We start from the raw sequence: 24,810 nt of genomic DNA on the forward strand, positions 1-24,810 counted from the left end.
AACCTCTGTCTCCCCTAAATATTTACAGTGTATACAAAATTGTGCCTCCCAAACAGTGTACCAATCGAGCACATGCAAACTCTACAGGCTAACGAAGACCACCTCCCCGAGAGATCGGCAAAGAATTTTAATAGCTGTGGCCCGGAGCGCTGACGGGAGGCTAAATTAATGCCCCTTTGTGTGTGTGTGTGTGTGTGTGTGTGTGTGTGTGTGTGTGTGTGTGTGTGTGTGTGTGTGTGTGTGTGTGTGTGTGTGTGTGTGTGTTTGTGTGCGTGCATTTGTGTCACTCACACACACGGTCAGCGAGGACATAAACAGCAGCACTGTTTCACACAGAATCATTAGAGCATGATTACACCACTGTGAGTAAAAGTGGCACATGATCTGGTATGACTGAAAAGCCAAATGTATGCAACAGCTTAGCATGGAGTAGGGGTTAAAGCATTTGCTCTGGTGCTGCAGCATTCTGGATATAGCCGAGTTAGGAAATGTATCTGGTGCACATACCTGGGGGTCAGTTGTGCATAGAGAGGTAGAGAGAGAGGTATAGAGTAGAGGTCGACCGATTAATCGGAATGGCGGATTAATTAGGGCTGATTTCAAGTTTTCATAACAATCGTAAATCGGTAGTTTTGGACACCGATTTGGCAGATTTTTTTTTTTACGCCTTTATTTAATCTTTATTTAACTAGGCAAGTCAGTTACTTAACAACACATTCTTATTTTCAATGACGGCCTAGGAACGGTGGGTTAACTGCCTCGTTCAGGGGCAGAACGACAGATTTTCCCCTTGTCAGCTCAGGGGATCCAATCTTGCAACCTTACAGTTAAGTAGTTCAACACTATAACCACCTGCCTCTCGTTGCACTCCACAAGGAGACTGCCTGTTACGCGAATGCAGTAAGCCAAGGTAAGTTGCTAGCTAGAATTAAACTTATCTTATAAAAAACAATCAATCAATCATAATCACTAGTTAACAACACATGGTTGATGATATTACTAGTTTATTTAGCGTGTCCTGGGTTGCATATAATCTGACTGAGCATACAGGCATACAAGTATCTGACTGAGCGGTGGTAGGCAGCAGCAGGCTCGTAAGCATTCATTCAAACAGCACTTTCGTGCGTTTTGCCAGCAGCTCTTCGTTGTGCATCAAGCATTGCGCTGTTTATGACTTCAAGACTATCAACTCCCGAGATGAGGCTGGTGTAACCAATGTGAAATGGCTAGCTAGTTAGCGGGGTGCAATCTAATAGCGTTTCAAACGCCACTCGCTCTGAGACTTGGAGTGGTTGTTCCCCTTGCTCTGCATGGGTAACGCTGCTTCGAGGGTGGCTGTTGTCGTTGTGTTCCTGGTTCGAGCCCAGGGAGGAGCGAGGAGAGGGATGGAAGCTATTCTGTTACACTGGCAATACTATAGTGCCTACAAGAACATCCAATAGTCAAAGGTTAATGAAATACAAATGGTATAGAGGGAAATAGTCCTATAATTCCTATAATAACTACAACCTAAAACTTATTACCTGGGAATATTGAAGATATCGGCTTTTTTGGTCCTCCAATAATCGGTATCTCTATCGGCGTTGAAAAATCATAATTGGTCGACCTCTAGTAGAGAGAGAGGTATAGAGAGAGGTAGGTAGAGAGAGAGGTAGGTAGAGAGAGAGGTAGAGGGAGAAGGAGAGAGGCCACGATACCAGGACTTTGATACCGATACCAGGTTTAGCATCACAATACTGATACTTGATACCAAAATGATACCACGTCAACAAAATAAGACATTTTAGCCAAAGTAACAGAATGGCACTTGATCCAGACCTATCCTTTGAGTTCAATATCATTATATTGGACATTTTGTATTTTTGATTGTATGCATTAAATAAACTTTTTATACAAGATAACTGCATAATGGTAATCATTAATTTGAATGGTAAATCTCTATTGATAAACTGGGTAAATCAAGGTGTAGCCTAGGCCTATTCACAATACAGGTGAATACCTATTCAATAAGAGCGTGTGCATGCGTTATTTAGCTTGTTTTGGCTGATTTCATGTGGCTACAAATGAAAAACAATCAGTTAACCTTCCATTTGGGACTTATCAACATTTGCATAGAAGAAGCAATCTCTTATTTTAAAAAAGTGTGCGCTGTCTCTTTAAGACCCATTAGGCCATTCACACACAAAGCCAATTCGAGGCCCCAGCAAAGATGATCTCGACTAGGAGAGATGAATAATGTTTTTTTGCTGACAAATCAGCATATTTAGCATTATGGTTTACATATTATCACAAACATAGTACTGGGTAGTGAATTGATGTTGGCTTCAGCTGTAAGCTAGCAAGGAAAGTTAGCCTACAAAGATGGAAGCTACCGGTATCTTCTTGCATTGTAGTGTTCTAGCCTGTACTGGACATTGTTTTGAGAACAGTAATTAACAGTTTCAACATTGCTACATACCATGTTGCATTATTCAAGTGTGTTAACTTCTGTGCAGCATAAGTGGTGATACAGCCCAGACTCCCAATGAGTGCAGTGGTTCCTCATGTCAGGCTATAGCTAGCCATGAGTAAGTGGAGCAGTCAGACAAGAGGCATGAACAGTTCGCTCATGCTACAGGGGGCATTGTCTGCACTGATAGACTTGATCCTCTCTCAATCAGTAGATGACGTGAGGCACATTTGACAGAAGAAAAGACAGAGAGAAAGAACAACTGCAGCAAGAGCATCAAATACCCACTTGTGCTAGCCTAGCTGTTTACCATACAACAATCTCTGAATGTTGTTCTTGACATGAGAGGATTATTGATATGGATTGGAGCCATTGGCCTCTGCTGCTGTGGCCAACATCCCTCACAGTCATTCAGTGTTTATCTGGCCTCAAGTCACTGACCTCTCACCAACAGCCATGAAATTCACACTGACTAGCACAACACAACTCAGTTGTAATGTCCTAAACAGCTGCCCTGGGGTCTCTCCCACACTCACAGCCAGCATCAACATGTTTGGAACTGGAACCACGACCAGAGATGGAACACACATGGCTCTGATCAAGTACGCAGTTTGGCAACCTACAAGACTGTGGTCCCCGGCGTCCAATATCACAACATTTTTCAGGATTAGAGGTATGGAGTGCAGCCGAACCTTCATTTTGGGAAGTAGCATTGGCGTGTGTGTGATTGCGGGCGTGTGTGTGCACACATGAATGTGTGTGCATGTGTGAGTTCTTGTGTGTGTCCATGCATGGGTGTGTGCCAGGATCTCTTTGTGCTTGCCGTACTCTTACTGGACAATGATAAGAGGCATTCAAAAAGCAACTGAACTCCATCTGTCATAAATCAGGAGGATCACAGGAATTCACCAAGTCAAAGAAACTGCTGCATCTGCAGATTGAATATGCCAGGTAGTCTATAACTCTAATATCTAGTTGAAGGGTGTTTTCACACTTAGTCCCTTTCAGCCAATTTGTGTGGTTTGCTTAATTTTGGGGGCAGTGTGAACACTACAAAGGAACTCAGACCCCTCAAAGAGCCCCTAAAGAGAACCGAACTGAACTGAGATCATATCGAGAGGTGGTCAAGTTCCCTTTTTTAGGGCAATGTGAAAACAAAGCCCCCCAGGTTCGCTTGTCATCAATCCTACACAACACACCTGACTACTGCAACACCTGTTCCCCTGCCATAAACCCTCACATTGATGCCACAAAAGAGAGAAGATGATGATGTGCATCAAGGATGCACAGGTTTTTAGTTCAAGATTACTTGTTTGCGATAATGTGATCTATAGGCTAAGAGAGCTTCATAAGCTGTGAGAAAAAAGATCATTAAGGACAACAACCACCGAGCCACTGCCTGTTCACCCCGTTATCATCCAGAAGGCGAGGTCAGTACAGGTGTATCAAAGCTGGGACCGAGAGACTGAAAAACAGCTTCTATCCCAAGGCCATCAGACTGTTAAACAGCCATCACTAACATTGAGTGGCTGCTGCCAACATACTGACTCAAATCTCTAGCCACTTTAATAATAAAAAATTGGATGAAATAAATGTATCACTTGTCACTTTAAACTATGCCACTTTATATAATGTTTACATACCCTACACTACTCATCTCATATGTATATATTGTACTCTATACCATCTACTGCATCTTTCCTATGCCGTTCGGCCATCGCTCATTCATATATATTTTTATGTACATGTTCTTATTCATTCCTTTACACTTGTGTGTATAAGGTAGTTGTTGTGAAATTGTTAGATTACTTGTTAGATATTACTGCATGGTCGGAACTACAAGCACAAGCATTTCGCTAAACTCACGTTAACATCTGCCAACCATGTGTATGTGACAAATCAAATTGGATTTGATTTGAATAAGTAATTTTTTTAAAGCCATTTTGCCACAACTTTGGAAGTATGCTTGGGGTCAATGTCCATTTGGAAGACCCATTTGCGACCGAGCTTTAACTTCCTGACTGATGTGTTGAGATTTTGCTTCAATATATCCACATAATTTTCCTACTCATGGTGCCATCTATTTTGTGAAGTGCACCAGTCCTTCCTGCAGCAAAGCACCCCACAACATGATGGGATGGTGTTCTTCGGCTTGCAAGCCTCCCCCTTTTTCCTCCAAACATAACGATGGTCATTATGGCCAAACAGTTCTATTTTTGTTTCATCAGTCCAGAGAACATTTCTCCAAAAAGTATGATCTTTGTCCCCATGTGCAGCTGCAAACCGTAGTTTGGCTTTTTATGGTGGTTTTGGAGCAGTGGCTTCTTCCTTGCTGAGTGGCCTTTCAGGTTATGTCGATATAGGACTCGTTTTACTGTGGATATAGATACTTTTGTACCCGTTTCCTCCAGCATCTTCACAAGGTCCTTTGCTGTTGTTCTGGGATTGATTTGCACTTTTCGCACCAAAGTACGTTCATCTCAAGGAGACAGAACACGTCTCCTTCCTGAGCGGTATGGCGGCTGCGTGGTCCCATGGTGTTTATACTTGTGTACTATTGTTTGTACAGATGAACGTGGTACCTTCAGGCATTTGGAAATTGCTCCCAAGGATGAACCAGACTTGAGGTCTACAAGAATTCTGAGGTCTTGGCTGATTTCTTTTGATTTTCCCATGGTGTCAAGCAAAGAGGCACTGAGTTTGACGGTAGGCCTTGAAATACATCCACAGGTACACCTCCAATTGACTCAAATGATGTCAATTAGCCTATCAGAAGCTCTAAAGCCATGACATCATTTTCTGGAATTTTCCAGGCTGATTAAAAGGCACAGTCAACTTAATGTAACTTCTGAACCACTGGAATTGTGATACAGTGAATTATAAGTGAAATAATCTGTCTGTAAACAATTGTTGGAAAAATTACTTGTGTCATACACAAAGTAGGTGTGCTAAATGACTTGCCAAAACTATAGTTTGTTAACAAGACATTTTTGGAGAGGTAGAAAAATTTGTTTTAATGACTCCAACCTAAGTGTATGTAAACTTCCGTCTTCAACTGTATCTAGCTGTCCGATAACATATTCTGATGGAATGGCTTGTCCTGCACTTTGTTAAAACCCAGAATGCATTTAGTGAATGTTGAAAAAAGATATTGGTTTCTTTATAAGCATAGCAATGTGAATACGAAGATGATTCAGACCACAAAATAGCTGAAGTGAACTGCCAAAAGAGTTCAAATGCAAATGCAAGGGCAGAGTGAATACAAAGAGAACTGAGTTTGTTTGCCTTTTTTATCCCAGAGTTCACTTTAACTTCTCTAGGGCAGGGGGCAGCATTTGGAATTGTGAATGAAAATCATGCCCAAATTAAACTGCCTTCTACTCAGGCCCAGAAGATAGGATATGCACATAATTAGTAGATCTGGATAGAAAACACTCTAAAGTTTCCAAAACTGTTGAAATAATGTCTGTGAGTATAATAGAACTGATTTGGCAGGCGAAAACCTGAGAAAAATCCATTCAGGAAGTAGGAATTTTGTTGGTGTTGTAGTTTTCTATTCAATGCCATTACAGTATCCATTGACATAGGACTCAAATTGCAGTTCCTATGCCTTCCACTAGATGTCAACAGTCTTTAGAAATTGTTTCAGGCTTGTATTCTGAAAAATGAGGGAGTAAGAGCAGTGTGAATGAGTGGACCCTGTCGTGTCACAGAGCTTTTTCATGCGCGCGACCGAGAGAGTGCCCTTCTTGTTTACCTTTTATATTGACAACGTTATTGTCTGGTTGAAATATTAGCGATTATTTAGGCTTAAAACAACCTGAGGATTGAATATAAACATCCTTTGACATGTTGCTATGAACTTTACGGATCCAATTTTGATTTTTTTTGTATGCCTGTTGTGACTGCGTTTGAGCCTGTGGATTACTGAAGAAAATGCGCAAACAAAACGGAGGTTTTCGGATATAAAGAGAGACTTTATTGAACAAAACTAACATTTATTGAATAAATGAATGTCTTCTGAGTGCAGCCATATGAAGATCCTCAAAAGCAAGTGATTCATTTTATCTCTATTTCTGACTTGTGTAACTTTTCTACTTGGCTGGTTACTGTTTGTAATGATTTGTCTACTGGGCTATGTTCTCAAATAATTGTAAGGAATGCTTTCGCCGTAAAGCATTTTTTAAATCTGACACCATGGTTGGATTAATAAGAAGTGAATCTTTAAACCTATGTAAAATAGTTGCATCTTTTCTGAATTTTTATAATGAGTATTTCTGTATTTGAATTTGGCGCTCTGCAATCTCCCTGGATGTTGGCCAGGTGGGACGCCCTAGAGAGGTTAAAGAGGACTGAGATGGGTTCTTTTAAAGAGGACTAGATGTGAAAACTCCCTTGACATACAGAGTGTACAAAACATTGCACCCCCTTTTGCCCTCAGAACAGCCTGAATTCGTCGGGGCATGGACTACAATGTGTCAAAAGCGTTCCACAGGGATGCTGGCCCATGTTGACTCCAATGCTTCCCTCAGTTGTGTCAAGTTGGCTGGATGTCATTTGGGTGGTGGACCATTCTTGATACACACGGAAAACTGTTGAGCGTGAAAAACCCAGCAGCGTTGCAGTTCTTGACACACTCAAACCGGTGTGCCTGCTACCATTCCCCGTTCAAAGGCACTTCAATCTTTTGTCTTGCCCATTCACCCTCTGAGTGACACACACACAATCCATGTCTCAAGGCTTAAAAATCCTTCTTTGACCTGTCTCCTCCCCTTCATCTAAACTGATGTGGATTTAACATATTAGATCAATAAGGAATCATAGCTTCCACCTGGATACCCTTGGTCAGTCTACGTCATTGAAAGAGCAGGTGTTCCTAATGTTTTGTATACTCAGTGTACATCTCACCCTCTCACCGTCCCCTGATGCTGACACAGGATACACCATCTACAGTTGGGTTAGGGCACCGACACACCGGAATTTGGAAAATGTTTATAAAAAAATAAAAAATAAAAATACTAAAATCACCAGGATTCACCAAAACATGTATTTACTTTAGGAAATCTGTTCACCAACTATTCCCCCAAAATAAAAAAGAGACGTGATCATGTCTCAATGTTATCAAGGTAGGAAAACCATTGTTATTTTCAAATACAATCTCTTTTTTGGGCTCAGTTATGGTCAATTTGCAGTGTACATGTAACGTTCGTCTGAAGAAGTAGACCAAGGTGCAGCGTAGAAGTGCGAAATGGCTAGCTAGTTAGCGGGGTGCGCGCTAACAGCATTTCAATCGGTGACGTCACTCACTCTGAGACCTTGAAGTAGCTGTTCACCTTGCTCTGCAAGGGCCGCGGCATTTGTGGAGCGATGGGTAACGATGCTTCGAGGGTGGCTGTTGTTGATGTGTGCAGAGGGTCCCTGGTTCGAGCCCCGTTAGGGGTGTGGAGATGGATGGAAGCTAAAGCCCACACTGATAATTTAGTGACATGTCAGATGTCAACACACACAGACGCCATGATTCAGAATTATAATCTCTCAGACTAGGGGTTCTCTTGCATTCCAGAAGATGCAAGTGACATTGTCTATCATCATACAGTACTGCCAGACTGATATACTATATCAGGGAAGGGCAACTTTGTAGGCTTAAGCCACAATTATTCTATATATTTTTTCCAGTCTTACAGTTGAGAGTTCAAATAGCAGTTTTTTCCGCTCCCCATGGCAAAATGAGTGGAATGTATTCGCTTAGGGTTCCCAAAAGGCTAGGGCCGGCTCTGACTGCATCTGTGGGTATGTATGTGGGTACGCAGACCCTCAAGCCACTGCTGCCCCTCATGATGACTTCAAATTGTTTATGGCCCCCACCCCCATCAAAGTCACTACTATGGTAGAGCACTGTGCACACAGCACATACTTCTCACTCACCTGCACCATGCGTGTGTCCTGTGTTGTAGCCACTGTATCCATAAAAACAGGTGAAGCAGTTCCTGCGCTGGTAGCGGTATCTGCCAAGCCTGTTATTAGCTCCCCAACTAGGGCTTAACTGACTCCAAAAGCCCACTAGAACCACCATATACCATCCTATGGAAGCCATGGTCTAAACAGCACTGAAAGTAAGAGATAAGTGTCTACAAAGAACTAAGAGAACTACGATGTGTAGAGAGATAGAGCCTGGACCATGCTGTCGATAGCATCATTTCCGAAGGAGGTATGATCACCGCACCAGTTGAGTCATTTTCTTTAGTATTTCAGACAGCATTCCCCCTTTTCTCTTTCCTCTTTCTTTCTCCCTCTAACTCTCTCAGCTTTGACAAACATGTTGTATGTGATTCTCTTTTGCTTGGGAGCTCCTCCCTCTCTCCCTCTCTCCCCCTCTCCCTCTCTCCCTCTCCCCAAAGACAGGTCCACTCTCCTTGCTCCTTTGTTACTCCCTCCTTCTTCCCACCTCCCTGCCCCCTCAGGTACAGTGACAGAGACAGAGTTGTACAGAGGAACTCTAACAACTGGACCGCACAGGAACATTCACCGAGGTGACATCACATCAGAGAAGCCAAGCACTGTCACACCTTTCCCTCTATCCTGTAACTCCTAATTCCATAGAGAAACATATTGTAAATCACACTGATTTCATGGCAATGGGAGAGCTTGAGTAGGCCTGTACATGTAACTGGGATTTTGACAGCTTGCTGGCTCGTCACAGGTAAGATGAAAATGCAATAAAAGGAAAATATGGAAGTATTACAGCAGAGGTCAACATATTATCTTCATGAAAAGGGATCACCGTGGAGGTATTAACCTGCCAATAAAGGATAGAGGGGGGGGGGGGGGGGGAGTAGGAGGGAGATAGAAAGAGACTGCTATTTTGGTTTTACAGCTTGTCCAGCAAGCAGAAATGAGGACATGTGAATGGAAGTGATTACTGAAGAGAATCAGAAAGGAAGTCAACAGTAACAGCATGCCCACCTCATCTCACTACCCAATGGGGATGAGACAGAAAACCATTATCACACTGTTACTTTTAGATTCTCACACATTGGGCCTGGGGCTCTGTTCATCCCCGTTCACAACCATCCCCACACAAATAACAAAGTAAGGTAATAATCTTCCCAGGGTGATGAACGACACAGTCCAAAAGAGTTCTCAGATGTTGAATTAAACCACAATAAAAGTCTCTCTCCCTATCCCTGGCCACCTGCCGCCTTATATGTCACAACTTTATCCAAAGTATTACACAGAGCTCACCAGACAGAGGTCAACCCCCCCTAGAGTGAATTGAAGTGACACAACAAAAAAATCCCCATAAATATCCTCAGTTTAAGCTAGAGATATCAGGTTTGCATTGGATTTGTCTCAATCCACCACATCTGCCAGTGTTATGGAAAGGGGAGACTCTCACGGACACCATGGTGTTCTCTGTTTAGCTCTACGACCATGTGAAGTCGGTACCGTCGACGTGCTAACTTCTGTCTGTAGCGTCTGAACCGTTTGGGTTAAAGCTAATGTCACCCCACTGTGGAAAGGGGAGATTCAATCAAACTGGGAACTTCACAAAACCTCCAGGCGACCATTTCGTGACGTCCCAGGATGTCCGAACGACTCATTATTGTTTGCAGGTAACGATAGCAGATTATATGTTTAAAATGATGGCCTACAGACTCATTCAGGTCTTTTTTTATGTGTGTGTGTGCGTGTGTGTGTGTGTGTGTGTGTGTGTGTGTGTGTGTGTGTGTGTGTGTGTGTGTGTGTGTGTGTGTGTGTGTGTGTGTGTGTGTGTGTGTGTGTGTGTGCGCGTGTGTGTGTGTGACTGTGCATGTGTACATTTCAATGTGTGCTTGTGAGTGTCTCTATGAATGAGTATTCCTGTGTGATGTGCATGAGTTTGTTTGTGTCATAATTGGCAGTGGGTGGTGGTATGTGCATCAAATTGAGGGAAGTAGTACATAAAAACATTATTAAGCCTACAGTTCAACATTTACTGGCAAGTTATTACATTTACCAGGTTTATTACATAAAAACATTGAAATGTTATTACAAATAGAAAGATTTGTACATTTTCCGGTGTTATTACATTAACCGTTGTTGCAGGCCTTGAAAGGAGAACGAGAGAAAGAGAGCAGAACAGAGGATCTGGAGGGAGTAATATGCGAAGAGACAGAGATAAGGGAATCAACTCCTCGCTTCTGTTACCAGGACTGTCAGGAATACAAGGAGAGAAAGGTGACCTGTTGAATATAGTCTAGCGTCTATCCATGCTACTAGCAAACTGATGGACTGTGCATCAATGGTACTGATACAAGGGCTCCAGGCTAGAAAAGGCATGATTACTTACTGCTAATGGACCTGTAATGCTTTCCAGTGTATTAAAGTCTCCAGAGCAACCCTTACATTGCACTCTGTGAGAGAGCACCGACTCTGTTCATTATTGGGCCATCTGAAGAGCCCATATTGCGACTGTCGGTAGCTTAGTTTCAGTCTCCCATGTAGAAAAAGTAGCAACAGGGGGAACCAAGAGCCACAGAAGGGAGCTTCCAAAGCACTAACCACTGGAACATTCTCATAAGAACACACACAAAGAACACAGCTATTACAAGACACTCATCTGACCAAAAAACTATAGTAGCTACCCCTGAAGGACATTACGTTTGTCGAGGACAAGACACTACACTACCTACACTGCACTAACTCAACACGGACACTTCCTGACATAAATCAAGACGTCAATGCCATTTTGGACATGAAAGGAATTGTGGGAATTGCGAGGGCTATTTTTTACGTAATCAATCATCGACTGCTGTGCTTGGATGGGAGCAGCGAGAGAAGGGCCAACTTCAGCTGAGTGAGGGAAATTATAGGTAATAGCGTGCTCAAGTGATGTGCCAGGCAAGCCATATGTGAGCTCATCTATAGAATAACAAATCCTTAAGTACACGGCTGCATGTACAGTAGGAGACTTATAGAAGAACATTGGAACTAAAATACTATTTTACAGGCTGTTCATTACCTGGAAATCACTAGCTTTTAGGATGTGGACTATGTCCCAGATAGCAGTCAAATCTGGGCCAGTTAAGGAAATTAACAGAAAGTTAATTGTGGTCCGAGTGGGATTGAAAAGTTCATACATTTGTTGAAGATGGCAGTTTTCAGGAGTGTGTTTGGTTTGAAAAGCAGTGTGTCCTGGATGAAGGAAGTTGACATCTTCAACCTCATAAGGATCCGCCCTTTACTTTAAATTTTCACCTAAAATGACATACCCAAATCTAACTGCCTGTAGCTCAGGCATTGAAGCAAAGATGTGCAAATTGTCGATATCATTTGAAAGGAAACACTTTGAAGTTTGTGGAAATGTGAAATGAATGTAGGAGAATATAACACATTCAATCTGGTAAAAGAAAATGTATTTTTTTCTACCATCGTCTTTGAAATGCAAGAGAAACGCCATAATGTATTATGCAGCCCGTTGCAATTTTGATTTTGGCCACTAGATGGCAGCAGTGGATGTGCAAAGTTTTAGACTGATCCATTGAACTATTGCATTTCTGTTCAAAATGTTGTGTCAAGACTGCCCGAATATGCCTAATTGGTTTATTAATAATTTTTCAAGTTCATAACTGTGCACTCTCCTCAAACAATAACATGGTATTATTTCACTGTAATAGCTACTGTAAATTGGACAGTGCAGTTAGATTAACAACAATTGAAGCTTTCTGCCAATATCAGATATGTATATGTCCTGGGAAATGTTCTTCTTACTTACAACCTCATCGCATTAGCCTACATTAGCTCAACTGTCCCGTGGGGGACCCACCTATCCCGAAGAAGAAAATCAACAGTCCATGAACCACTTCCCTGAATGCATACGCTTCCTTTGACGCACGTCTCTTAATAGGACATACACTGGAACACATGCCTCAAGCCTCAAGCGTTGCTGTGCTGATGATGCTGCGGATATAGCAGGCAGGCAGTATTCCCCACAATGGTGTCACACATCCTGAGGCTGTTCTTATATGGATACCATAATGCAAATGCTTGGCTGGTGTACCATAAGTCTATGATACACACCAGGTACTCTGCGACATTTTAGACAGAGATCAGCAGCCAGTCGGACCTGATTATTAAGAGATTTGGGCTGTTCACTTCATACTGGTTCGTACCTTCCTTAATGCACCGCCATTGATTAGGCTAAAGGCCTGATTTGAAGTGAGAGCATTGAGATTTTGATAATGGCTTTGACTCAAGGATCCTCTGTCATTTCCATGGTATTGTCCTATCTTTTATAGGTGCTGTCCTCAAGCCAACAGGTCTGGACTTAACCCGTGTGTAGTCTTAACATTCTGTGTACTCCCCTTGTCCTAAGGGTAAAAATGACCCGCCTTCACTAAACCCTTAAAATAAAGCATCTTCACTGAATTTTAAATTCCAAATCTATTTTGCATGAAGATACAACCTGTCATTCACACATTTTGTGAATATCTGAGTTTTCCCTCTTCACAATGCAGAAAGACAGCATTTAATCAGTGGACGCCACTCGTTTTTATTACAACACACCTGTCATAATTGTTTTCTTTAGTAAAGTAGAGGTTTATTTTTATTATTATTATTGCTAAAGGTACTGCATAGGTGTAAACATAATTTTTATTTTAGCAAGAGAGCACTTGTATAGCCTAAGAAAGTAGCAGAAATGTGCAGAAAGTAGTTTTGAATGCATTGTATTGAAGGGAAACAATAACAGTCTTGAACTTTTTTGGCAACATAGAGATATACACTTATATACCATACAATGAGGAATTCAACTACAAAATACTAGTCTCATGTTTGAACCATTGCCCCCACCCACAAAGTGTATAAATAACATCAATAAATACGAATGAAATAAGATAATAGATCCAAAACAAAAACGTGAAGAACATAAATCAATCAACTCTAATTGGCTGGTGTAATGAACATGTAGAATGTTGAGGCAATGTCCTGGGCAACTGCATGTCTTGTGGGCCCTGGGGTCATCCTTATGACATGTTGTGCTGCCATCCTGCCCTGGTCGTCATATGGTGACAAGGACCATGTTATTCTGCTGTTCTTTGACAAAAATGTCTCTTTTTCAGCTTGGGGGATTTCTTCTTCATCTGAAGATGATGCATCGTGCTCTGGGTTGTATTCTTCCCCATCTCCTTCTTCAGATACCTCCTCCGCTCCTGAAACATTGTTCTCTTATTCCTCCTGGACATCTGAAAAAATCAGATCTACGACCTGTTGGGCACTGAAAAGTGCACTCATGGCTTCAGCAAAGAGAGAACTCAGGGGACTGTCATCTGCATCACCTGTATTGCCCCTGACTGCATTCCCCATTAGGTAACAATGCTTTCAAGACGTTTTTATTTTGTAGGAAATGTTGTTTATCTTGTCTGAAATGTTGTTTATTTTGTCTGTGAACTTGAGTCATGTGTGTGGTTGTGGAGGGGAGATGCTGCACATGCACAAGAAAGTTTCAGTTTTGTCAATCAGTAGCACACAATCTCAATTTCTCATTGTGTGTGTGTGTGTGTGTGTGTGTGTGTGTGTGTGTGTGTGTGTGTGTGTGTGTGTGTGTGTGTGTGTGTGTGTGTGTGTGTGTGTGTGTGTGTGTGTGTGTGTGTGTGTGTGTGTGTGTGTGTGTGTGTGTGGTTTAAATTATTTTATAACTGCCGGGTCAAAAATTACCCTAAGATAATCTTTGTACCATGCTGGTGTACAGCTTTCATGGAAATATTAACAAATGTGATGTTTCACATTTTCTAATGTTGGGGTCACTCTTTGAAAAGTCATCCAATTTCAAGTTGAAAAAATATCATTTAGGAGTTTTTCTCTGCTGTTAAACATAGTGGTGGGTCATTTTTGACCCTTAAGACAACACAAGGGTTAAATAGGACACACACAAACACACACACGTGCAAACACACACACACACACACACACACACACGATCATTGTAGCACCAGTACATCTCTACTATGGCTATAGGCTCAGTATAGATTGTTCCCCACAGTGATCCCCCACAAATGATTCATTCCTTGCCGTGTGTGTGCTTGCTTGCGCATGTCTATGTGTGTATACAGGAGTACATGTGTGCATTACTCTCTCACACACACCTACATACAAACCCAAACCCACACACAAACACTCCTGCTTCCTGTAATAGAGTACGGCACATGGACGCAGCTCCTGAAGGCTTCTTTTGATTAATGAGGCCAAGGAAAGAAAACTTTGCAGTTCTTTCAACCCCAAAAAGCCAAGAGTTAATGTAAACCAGACAGGACATTCTTAATTTTAATGGCTTACAGCTTTTCAAACCTTTGCCTTTTTTAGATGGATGTTGGGATTCCTACTGTTGGGATTCCTATTTTTCCTACTGTAATAGAGCAATATTTTTGGTGTCACAGATTGTTTTGACAATTCCCACAATTTTTGAGAAGATCTTGATTAAAATGGCTATTTTAGGCCCTTTTTAAACCTATATGGACTATAGCAGTGGTTCCCAACCTTTTTTGGTTATTGTACCACCAACTGAATTTTGCTCTGCCTGGAGTTTGCCTGAAGTACCCACTCATGTGCATTTTACCAGTAACCCCATGGACTCATGAGTCTTTTCAAGTACCCCCATGGGGTGGGAACCGCTGGTCTATATGTTTATTGTCTACATGTACATAACTCCTGTAAGACCCTATAATCCGTGAGCCGTACATGGTACATAGAACATCTTGTTTTCATTATACCCATTACACTCTAAAATATGGAGTATGTCTACATTCATTTATTAAACATGAACCGCATCTTGATTTAGCTTACTTTTAGACATTGTTTCGAACAATTTACTCTTAATTTAAAACACAAAACATTTCAGGAGTGGGCTCTCTAGTACTTTTAAAGAAATCCTCCATTTGATATCAGGGAAATTACATTATAGGTAATTAACCGATCACATCCCTATTGTAGGATTGCATATTCAGCAAAACACCAGCAGAGGGAGTTCCCTTTGAATCCATTTTCACATTCACAGTATTGGTTGTGCTTATAAAATGTATCATAACTTTAAAAGCAGCAGAGAGCCCACTCTGGAAAGTGGATGTACTTGTAGAGTATAATGCTTAAAATAATATGTCACAAAATTAACAAAATCAAAAACGAGTACTTTTAATAGTTTTAATGTTTAATACATTTGCATATAAAATTGTATTACGGAATCTATAAATACTTGTCGCGTTCGTCGTATAGAGGAGGCCAAGGTGCAGAGTGATTAGAATACATTCTTCTTTTATTAACGAAGAACACTTAAACAAACTAACCAAAAACAACAAAACAAACGTGCCGCTATAAACAACGAGTGCTGAAACAGGCAACTACACATAGACATAACAACCCAAAAAATAATCAGGGAATAAGGCTACCTAAATATGGTTCCCAATCAGAGACAACGATAAACAGCTGCTTCTGATTAAGAACCAATCTAGGCAACCATAGACATATAAACACCTAGACTAGAAAAACCCTTAGACATACAAAACCCCCTAGACGATACAAAACTAAACAAACCACCCTTGTCACACCCTGACCTAACCAAATAATAAAGAAAACAAAGATAACTAAAGTCAGGGCGAGACAATACTCCATATTTTAGAGCACACTATTGGGATTATAATGACACCAAGGTGTTGTCTGTATCATGTACGGTTCACAGATCATAGGGTCTTAAAGTAGGCATGTACAGTACCAGTCAAAAGTTTGGACAAACCCACTCATTCAAGGATTTTTCTTTCTTTTTACTAATTTCTACATTGTGGAATAATAGTGAAGACAACAAAACTATGAAATAACACATACGGAATCATTGTCATGCCCTGACCATAGAGAGCCTTTTAATTCTCAATTTTGGTTAGGTCGGGGAGTGACTAGGGTGGGTGATCTAGTTCATTTATTTCTATGTCGGCCTGGTATGGTTCCCAATCAGAGGCAGCTGTTTATCGTTGTCTCTGATTGGGGATCATATTTAGGCAGCCCTTTCCCCATTGTGTTTTGTGGGATCTTGTTTTCGTGTTGATGCCTGTGAGCTCTACAGAACGTCACGTTGCGCTGTATTGTTTTTGTGAGTTTCGTTTAATAAACATGTGGAAATCTACATACGCTGCACCTTGTTCCGAGTATGATTACCACGACGATCGTGATAGAAGATCCCACCACACCAGGACCAAGCAGAGTGCACAGGAGGAGAGGGTATCCTGGTTCTGGGAGGATATCCAGGAGGTAAGGACATCCTGGACTTGAGAAGAGATAATGGCAGGAGACGAAAGCCTTCCATGGAAGTAGACACATGCGGTGAAGGAAGGACACCATCTGTGCCAGCTCTACGCACCAGGTCTCCAGTACGCCTCCAGTGCGCCTCCACAGCCCAGTACGTCCAATGCCTCCTCCTCGCACTCTCAGGTGTGCTTTGCTTAAAATCCATTTGTGGAATTTCTTTCCTTCTTAATTCATGTGTTTGAGCCAATCAGTTGTGTTGTGACAAGGTAGGGGTGGTATACAGAAGATAGCACTATTTTGTAAAACACCAAGTCCATTAATGAGGGGATCGTGTCGCTGGAGCCAGGAGAAACCCAATAGCACGGGAAGCTGAGGGGACATGATGAGCAGGAACTGGATAGCCTCGCTGTGGTTCCCTGACACACGTAGGTTGATGGGAGTAGTGTTGTGGGTGACTCGGCCTATAAAGCGCCCGTCCAGCCCTCTAACGTCCATGGGAATGGAGAGGGGCTGAGTGGGGATGTTAAGCTCGAACCCCAGGGTAGCATCCAAAAAGCTCTCGTTGGCCCCAGAGTCATTGAGAACCGCGAAAGATTTGGACTGGTCTCCCCACAGCAGAATGGCTGAAAAGGGGTGTGACCAGGGGAAGCAGGAATGTTATCCATATGGCCCACCAGAGTACTCGTTCCTACCGGTGAGCCTGTTTTTTTTAAAGGACAATAGGACACGAAATGACCAAGAGTCCCGCAATACAGATAACTCTTCGTGTCGATCCTGTATTGCCTTTCTGCTGGTGATAACCCAGCTCTGCCTAGTGGCATTGGCTCAGGAAGCGGTGACTCTGCCGTCTTCAGCAGCCCTCGGGGAAAGTTGGGAAGCATCGGGTTCTCTGGGCATCGAGACTGTCGGAAGCTTCCGGGATGACTCGGAGGCAAGGTGGGATCCCTGGGCGTGCGAGCGAAATCCAATTTCCTCTCCCTCCTTCATTCCCATAATCGCCCATCGATACGGACGGTCAAAGCAATGAGGGAATCGAGCTCCGTAGGTAACTCCCAGGGTGCAAGCTGTCCTTGACCTCCTCCGAGACGTGGTGCAGGAACATATCGAACAGTGCATTTTGATTCCAAGCACTCTCCGCTGAAACATGAGGAAATCCACCGCATTATCAGCTACACTGTGGGAGTCTTGCCAAACCTGGATTAGCTGCCGGGCAGCCAGAGAACCCAGAGAACGGGGCATCAAAAACCTTTCTCACTTCACCCACGAAACCCCTCCAGACTAGCGCAAATGGCCTGCTGTTGTTCCCACACGGCAGTAGCCCAGGTGAGAGCCCTCCCAGACATTAGCGTGATGAGGTAGGCTATCTTGGAGCGATCCGAGGGGAAGGAGGAGGGCTGAAGCTCGAAGACGGGAGCACACTGAGCTAGGAACGCCCAACAGGTGCTCGGCTCTCCATTGAAGCGTTCCGGAGGAGGTAAGTGGGGCTCCTGAGAAGGTGGAGTGACCGATGAGACCGCGCTGCTAGCAGCTGAGTCGCTGAGGAGCAGTGGGGGTTACCACCATGGTAGCCGGCCTCCCAGACAACCCGTGGAATTGCTCCAGCAAACTGTCCAACGCCTGTCATGGCGTTCAGCCAACGTTTGGACCCCCTCCATAAGACCACAAAGCAATTCCTCGTGCCTACCGATGGTGGTTCCCTGGGTGGAGATGGCGTTGTGCTGCTGGCCCGAGTCTGTTGGATCAGTCATGGCCAGTTCGTACTATCAGGAATCAAGGTAAGACCCAGATGCAGACACGTCAAATTGACAATGGTTTAATATTCCAACAGGGGCAGGCGATATACAGGTCAAGGCAAGCAGGAGTCAGTAACCAGAGGTGGGGCAATGGTACCGGACGGCAGGCAGGCTCAGGGTCAGGGTAGGCAGAGTGGTCAGGCCGGTGGGCTCAGAGTCTGTACAGGCAAGGGTCAAAACCAGGAGGGTGAGGAAAAGAGAGCCTGGGAAAAGCAGGAGCTGAGAACAAAAATGCTGGTTGACTTGACAAACAAGACGAACTGGCAACAGACAAACAGAGAACACGTATATAAATACACAGGGGATATTTGGGAAGATGGGTGACACCTGGGGGGGGGGGGGGGGTGGAGGCAATCACAATAACAGGTGAAACAGATCAGGGTGTGACAGTGGGGATGTTTTTCAGTGGCAGAGACAGGGAGACTAGTCAGGATCGAGGGAAAGATTAACGGGGCAAAGTATAGAGAGATCCTTGATGAAAACCTGCTCCAGAGCACTCAGGACCTCAGACTGGGGCAAAGGTTCACCTTCCAACAGGACAACAAACCTAAGCACACTACCAAGACAACACAGGAGTGGCTTTGGGACAAGTCTCTGAATATCCTTAAGAACCCAATTGAACATCTCTGGAGGGACCTGGAAATAGGTGTCCAGCAACGCTCCGCATCCAACCTGACAGAGCTTGAGAGGATCTGCAGAGAAGAACAGGAGAAACCCCCCAAATACAGATGTGCCAAGCTTGTAGGGTCATACTCAAGAAAACTCGAGGCTGTAATCACTGCCATAGGTGTTTCAACAAAATACTGAGTAAAAGAGTCTGAATACTTATGTAAATGTGAATATAAAAACATATATATTGTACATTTGCAAACATTTCTAAAAACTTGTTTTTGCTTTGTATCAATAGTGTATTGTATGTAGATTGATGAGGGGAAAAAACGATTTGATACATTTTCGAATAAGGCTGTAACGTAACAAAATGTGTAAAAAGTCAAGGGATCTGAATACTTTCCGAATGCACTGTATACAGGGGGTACCGGTACCATAACCACCAATACCTTTCTGATGCATTTTAGTCACTTCAAACTACACTGTCTTCAAATTGAAATACTGTCAAAATGCTGTCAGACTGATAGCTTGTCATGGCCCAAATAAAAAAAGTAAACATTACCTAACTTTTTTTACATGATCGGTTCACAAGAAAATGTTGATATGAAACTGGGGTCGCGGACCATAAAGGTTTGGGAATCCCTGGTTTTGGGAGTTTGTGAGTAGGGCCCAGAGCTTTGCTGACCATGTGACCTGACCAGGAAAAACTCTGGGCCTTCAATATAGGTCATAAGACTTCTGACTAAACTTTATTTATTTTATGCTGAGTCATGGTCAAAGTCAACTCCTCGGTCCTCAGCCTTGATCACACAGATTATTACAATACTGCTTTTCCTACCGTAGATTTCACAGGGAAATTTGCTATTGTACATCCTTGGAGGTCATTTTGAAAATGGATTGGTTCAAACAGAAACATCTTGTACAGTAACGAGGACTATCCAATGCCAGATAATAATAGACAAAACTCAATGGCAAATAGCTTCCATAAACAACTTTGAATCCTGGCAAATGACTTAAACCGTTTCATTCTATTTCAAGAATCCCACCACTGGCGATGGAAACGACAGACAGCGATCTGAAAAACCACAACCTCCAGTTAGCTGGCGCCAATTCCTGACCTTTTCAAAGTAGATGACAGAGAAATGGCTGCACGGTGCACATTCCATTTTCCAACATTAGGAGCAAATATTTTCCAGCTCGTTTTATCGAACCATTAGGAAAAAAACATATCTGTTTAATATGTGCATGACTGTAGAAGAAATGAGCACAACTGTTTGCTTCAATCTGTGCATTCTGCCACTTGTCTAAGCTGCATAATCAGAAGGGAACACATCCATAGCTCTGTTATTGAATATTGATGTATGTAGGATTCAATGGTCAGGGAAGTTTGGTAATTCAACAGAGAAAATCCAGTGAGAATGCAATACTGTATAATTTACTTTATTTCAACTTTATTTAACCAGGTAGGCCAGTTGAGAACAAGTTCTCATTTACAACTGCGACCTGACCAAGATAAAGCAAAGCAGTGTGACAAAAACAACAACACAGAACTACACATGGGATAAACAAACACACAGTCAATAACACAAGAGAAAAAGTCTATGTACAGTGTGTTCAAATGTAGTAAGATTAGGGAGGTAAGGCAGTACATAGGCCATAGAGGCAAAATAATTACAATTTAGCTTTGTGCAGATGAGGATTTGCAAGCATCGATACTAGGGTGCAAAAGAGCAAAATAAATAAATAACAATATGGGGATGAGGTAGTTGGGTGTGCTATTTACAGATGGGCTGTGCACAGGTACACTGATTGGTAAGCTGCTCTGACAGCTGATGCTTAAAGTTAGAGAGGGAGATATTCAATTTGTTCCAGTCATTGGCAGCAGATAACTGTAAGGAAAGGCTGCCAAAGCAGGTGTTGGCTTTGGAGATGACCAGTGAGATATACCTGCTGGAGTGTGTGCTACGGGTGGGTGTTGTTATCGTGACCAGTGAGCTGAGATAAGGCGAGACTTTACCTAGCAAAGACTTATAGATGACCTGGAGCCAGTGGGTTTGGCGACGAATATGTAGCGAGGGCCAGCCAACGAGAGCATACAGGTCGCAGTGGTGGGTAGCATATGGGGCGTTGGTGAAAAAACGGATGGCACTGTGATAGACTACATCCAATTTGCTGAGTAGAGTGTTGGAGGCTATTTTGTAAATGACATCGCCGAAGTTAAGGATCAGTAGGATAGTCAGTTTTACGAGGGTATGTTCGGCAGCATGAGTGAAGGAGGTATTGTTGAGAAATATGAAGACGATTCTATATTTAATTTTGGATTGGAGATGCTTAATGTGAGTCTGGAAGGAGAGTTTACAATCTAAACAGACACCTAGGTATTTGTAGTTGTCCACATATTCTAAGTCAGAACCGTCCAGAGTAGTGATGCTGGACGGGCGGGCGGGTGCAGGCAGCAATAGGTTGAAGAGCATGCATTTAGTTTTACTAGCATTTAAATGCAGTTGGAGGCCACAGAAGGAGTGTTGTATGGCATTGAAGCTCGTTTGGAGGTTTGTTAACACAGTGTCCAAAGAAGGGCCAGATTTATACAGAATGGTGTCGTCTGCGTAGAGGTGGATCAGAGAATCACCAGCAGCAAGAGCGACATCATTGATATATAGAGAGAAAAGTGTAGGCCCAAAATTGAACCCTGTGGCATCCCCATAGAGACTGCCAGAGGTCCAGACAACGGGCCCCCCAATTTGACACACTGAACTTTATCTGAGAAGTGGTTGGTGAACCAGGCGAGGCATTCATTTGAGAAAGCCTTGGCCAGGTCGATGAAGAAGCTTGAGGGAGCAAAAGTGTCTTTTAGTTTCATACAGTCCAACAAACTCTGATGTACAATATCATAGTTTTCCAGGTGGCTCAATTGACTGAAATATGGTGCTGGCAACATCAAGGTCAAGGGTTCAATCCGAACATTTGCGACATATCACTGTTCAGCTTGTTAGCTAACGAGGACAAGTGTATACAGGAACTGTACATTGTTAATGAATGTAAAGCTTTCTAAGCATAAGGATTGAGGCATGTGTATCTCTGCTACTGCTCCTAGCTAAGGTCCCTCTGTTATCACTAATGATAGATTCTGTAAGCAACCAGATCCATCAACATTCACTTGATTAAAGCGTAAATTGTTCACTGACGACTCAGGCCAAAGAACTTGAATGGTCAAAATGAAATTGCTGTTGTTCAAGAACGTCCCAGCCATAAAAGATTCCACAATGCCTTAGTAGAAGGGAACAAGGGAATCTTACAGCCAGTTCTCCAGGACCCAAACCTATACTGGTGGACACATGTAATAAGACAGGTCTGTGTTCCTGGCATGCACACACAAGTACACGCCATAAGAGGTTGGTGGCACATTCATTGGGGAGGACGGGCTCGTGGTAATGTCTGGAGCGGAGTTCCTGGATGTCATACTCATTTAGGCTTTTCATCTAGTAGAATTCGATGCACAGAGAATTGTCTTTTCACACTCAAGTGTGTTCGACAACAGCTGCTAATCAGAATAGCACTCTACAAAAATGAATGAATGGCGGGGAACAAGCGCAATTGCTCATTCGATGACGCCTTCTATGTGACCAATACAATTTGATTTAATGACGCCTTCTCAGTGTGGATGAGTAGCCTGTTGATATTTGTTGTACTAAACTGTCCCTTCTAAATAGCATGTAGTACGATTAGTACACAGTATACATTTTAAGTGATGTAAGCAGTAGACAAGCCAGATTTGTGACACGGCCACAAACACAGAAATCAAATGGAACAGAATGTACCTCACATGCCGGCCCAAAATATATTCCTCCAGTCTAGTTTGGATAGCAGTATGTTCTTCATCTCCCAAACAGGTCACACTATCAGGTCAGTGCAAGGTAACGCAGAGACATGCCAAAGCACACACCAAAATGATCTATGTCTCACTGAAATGCATACACACACACACACACACACACACACACACACACACAGAGACAGAGACAGTGCGCAGACAAGTGAACCCAGCTTCAAACCCAGTCGGTCACATTTATCAAGATTGATGTATCGCTATAAAATCCTTTTAAAGGGGTTCTCACAGTGGCTGATATTACAACAAAAGTTGATACTACCCGGTTTAACAAAGAATATAACATAAAAAGAATACATGTACATCACAGGAGGTTGGTGGCACCTTAATTGGGGAGGACGGGCTCGAGGTAATGACTGGAGCAGAATACGTGGAATGGTATCAAATACATCAAACACATGGTTTCCAGGTGATAGATGCCATTCCATTAGCTTCGTCCCGGCTATTATTATGAGCCGGCCGCCCATCAGCAGCCTCCACTGATATACAGCACTAAAGTCAATGACACCTAGACGGAGGGAGGAAAATATGGACTCTTTATCAATGCAACCGTTTATTTTGGTCTCTCTATGCAATAACTCCTACTTTGTGCCATGACTCTTTACTCTTTGAAATAACTTCCACCTCGGCGTAACATTTCTCTACAACATTCAGTTCGCACTGCGGGGAACAGAAAGCAATCAATTCACATTTTAAGTAAACACAGTCCGAGCAGGTCTGCATTCATCACAGCAAAGATGTCCTGGCACTGGTTCGGGCCTGGCGTCATAAAAATACAGTAGGGCTTTGTCTAGGAAACATAATATAGCTTCATTGCTTTCCTGGCACCCAAAAGCTCAACAAATCCACTAGTTACTTTGATTTATCGGGGGAAACATGCATGAGCTGCATAGACCTCCTGGGCTATGTACATGTGATATCGCTTTCATAAGCTACGCTAGGAGGAGAGTGTGGAGAGTGAGTTATGGATGTGTATGGATATGTAGAAGTCAATTCCAGTGCACAGGTTTGATGTTATCCTCTGCTCAATACAGGACTTGTGTGAAGGGCCCAAATTAAGTGTGAGGCCCATATAAATCATAAAACGTTTTACATGGTAAAACACTTCCACACTGAATCGTCTTATGGGGTTAGAGTATAGAAGCCAGTTTATAAGAGTGTTTCATTCAGTTCCATGGGATGTGGTGATCAATGTTCTGTACCGTCTTACGTTTAAAGGCCCAGTGCAGTCAAAATTCAGTTTTCCTGAATTTTGTATCATATTGTACAACGGCTGATGAAACTAACACTGTAAAAATTTGAAAAAGCAATCAATGTTATTTCCTGATAGGGGGTTGCGTAGCATCTTTATGTCATGGCCAGACATGCATTTACACAAAATAACAACTCATCCTTCTACTTTTTGTACGAGTTGCATACGTAACACACACTTACTCCATCTGTAATTCTCGCACACAAAATACCAATGTGGCCACGGACTTATTACAAAACCATCAAACTTGTCAAGGGGTGGGCATGATTTCACTCATTAGCCACCACAAAAAAAAGTGGAAGAAATCAACATAAGTCCACTGGGGAAATAAAACCAAACTACTGAAGATTAGGGTAATTTAGAGTGTTCTACTAAAACCTTAACATTAATGAACAAAACTTTATAAGTTTGTGCCAGAATCTACCCACGGCTGATTAGTCTGGAATTTGCACAGCACTGATGTGAGCTTGATCATACGGAGAGTGACTTTCAGTTCACTAATACTGTATCACAATACTGTTCTTGCAACTGGAATAGTTTCCAACAAGTA

General features: G+C 42.7%; 1 protein-coding gene and 1 long non-coding RNA gene across 5 annotated transcripts in view; one reads left to right on the plus strand and one right to left on the minus strand.

Annotated features, from left to right (window-relative positions):
• The window catches only part of LOC110532240 (multiple epidermal growth factor-like domains protein 6), a 109,799-nt gene extending 101,023 nt beyond the window's left edge, over positions 1-8,776 (minus strand). For all 4 annotated transcript variants that reach the window (XR_016483304.1, XM_036988181.2, XM_090184464.1 and 1 more), the window contains exon 1: positions 8,375-8,776. Coding sequence is in view for 3 of the 4 variants with exons in the window: in XM_036988181.2 (XP_036844076.2) it covers positions 8,375-8,543 (169 nt within the window). In the remaining variant the exon portion in view is untranslated. The remainder of the gene's footprint in view (positions 1-8,374) is intronic.
• Positions 1-24,810, plus strand: part of LOC149981256 (uncharacterized) — a 376,586-nt gene that overhangs the window by 133,805 nt on the left and 217,971 nt on the right. The gene's annotated exons all lie outside the window — the stretch shown is intronic.

The sequence above is a fragment of the Oncorhynchus mykiss genome, chromosome 9 (genome assembly GCF_057628025.1).
Source record: "Oncorhynchus mykiss isolate SJ-2025 chromosome 9, ASM5762802v1, whole genome shotgun sequence".
In the NCBI taxonomy this organism is placed as follows: domain Eukaryota; kingdom Metazoa; phylum Chordata; class Actinopteri; order Salmoniformes; family Salmonidae; genus Oncorhynchus; species Oncorhynchus mykiss.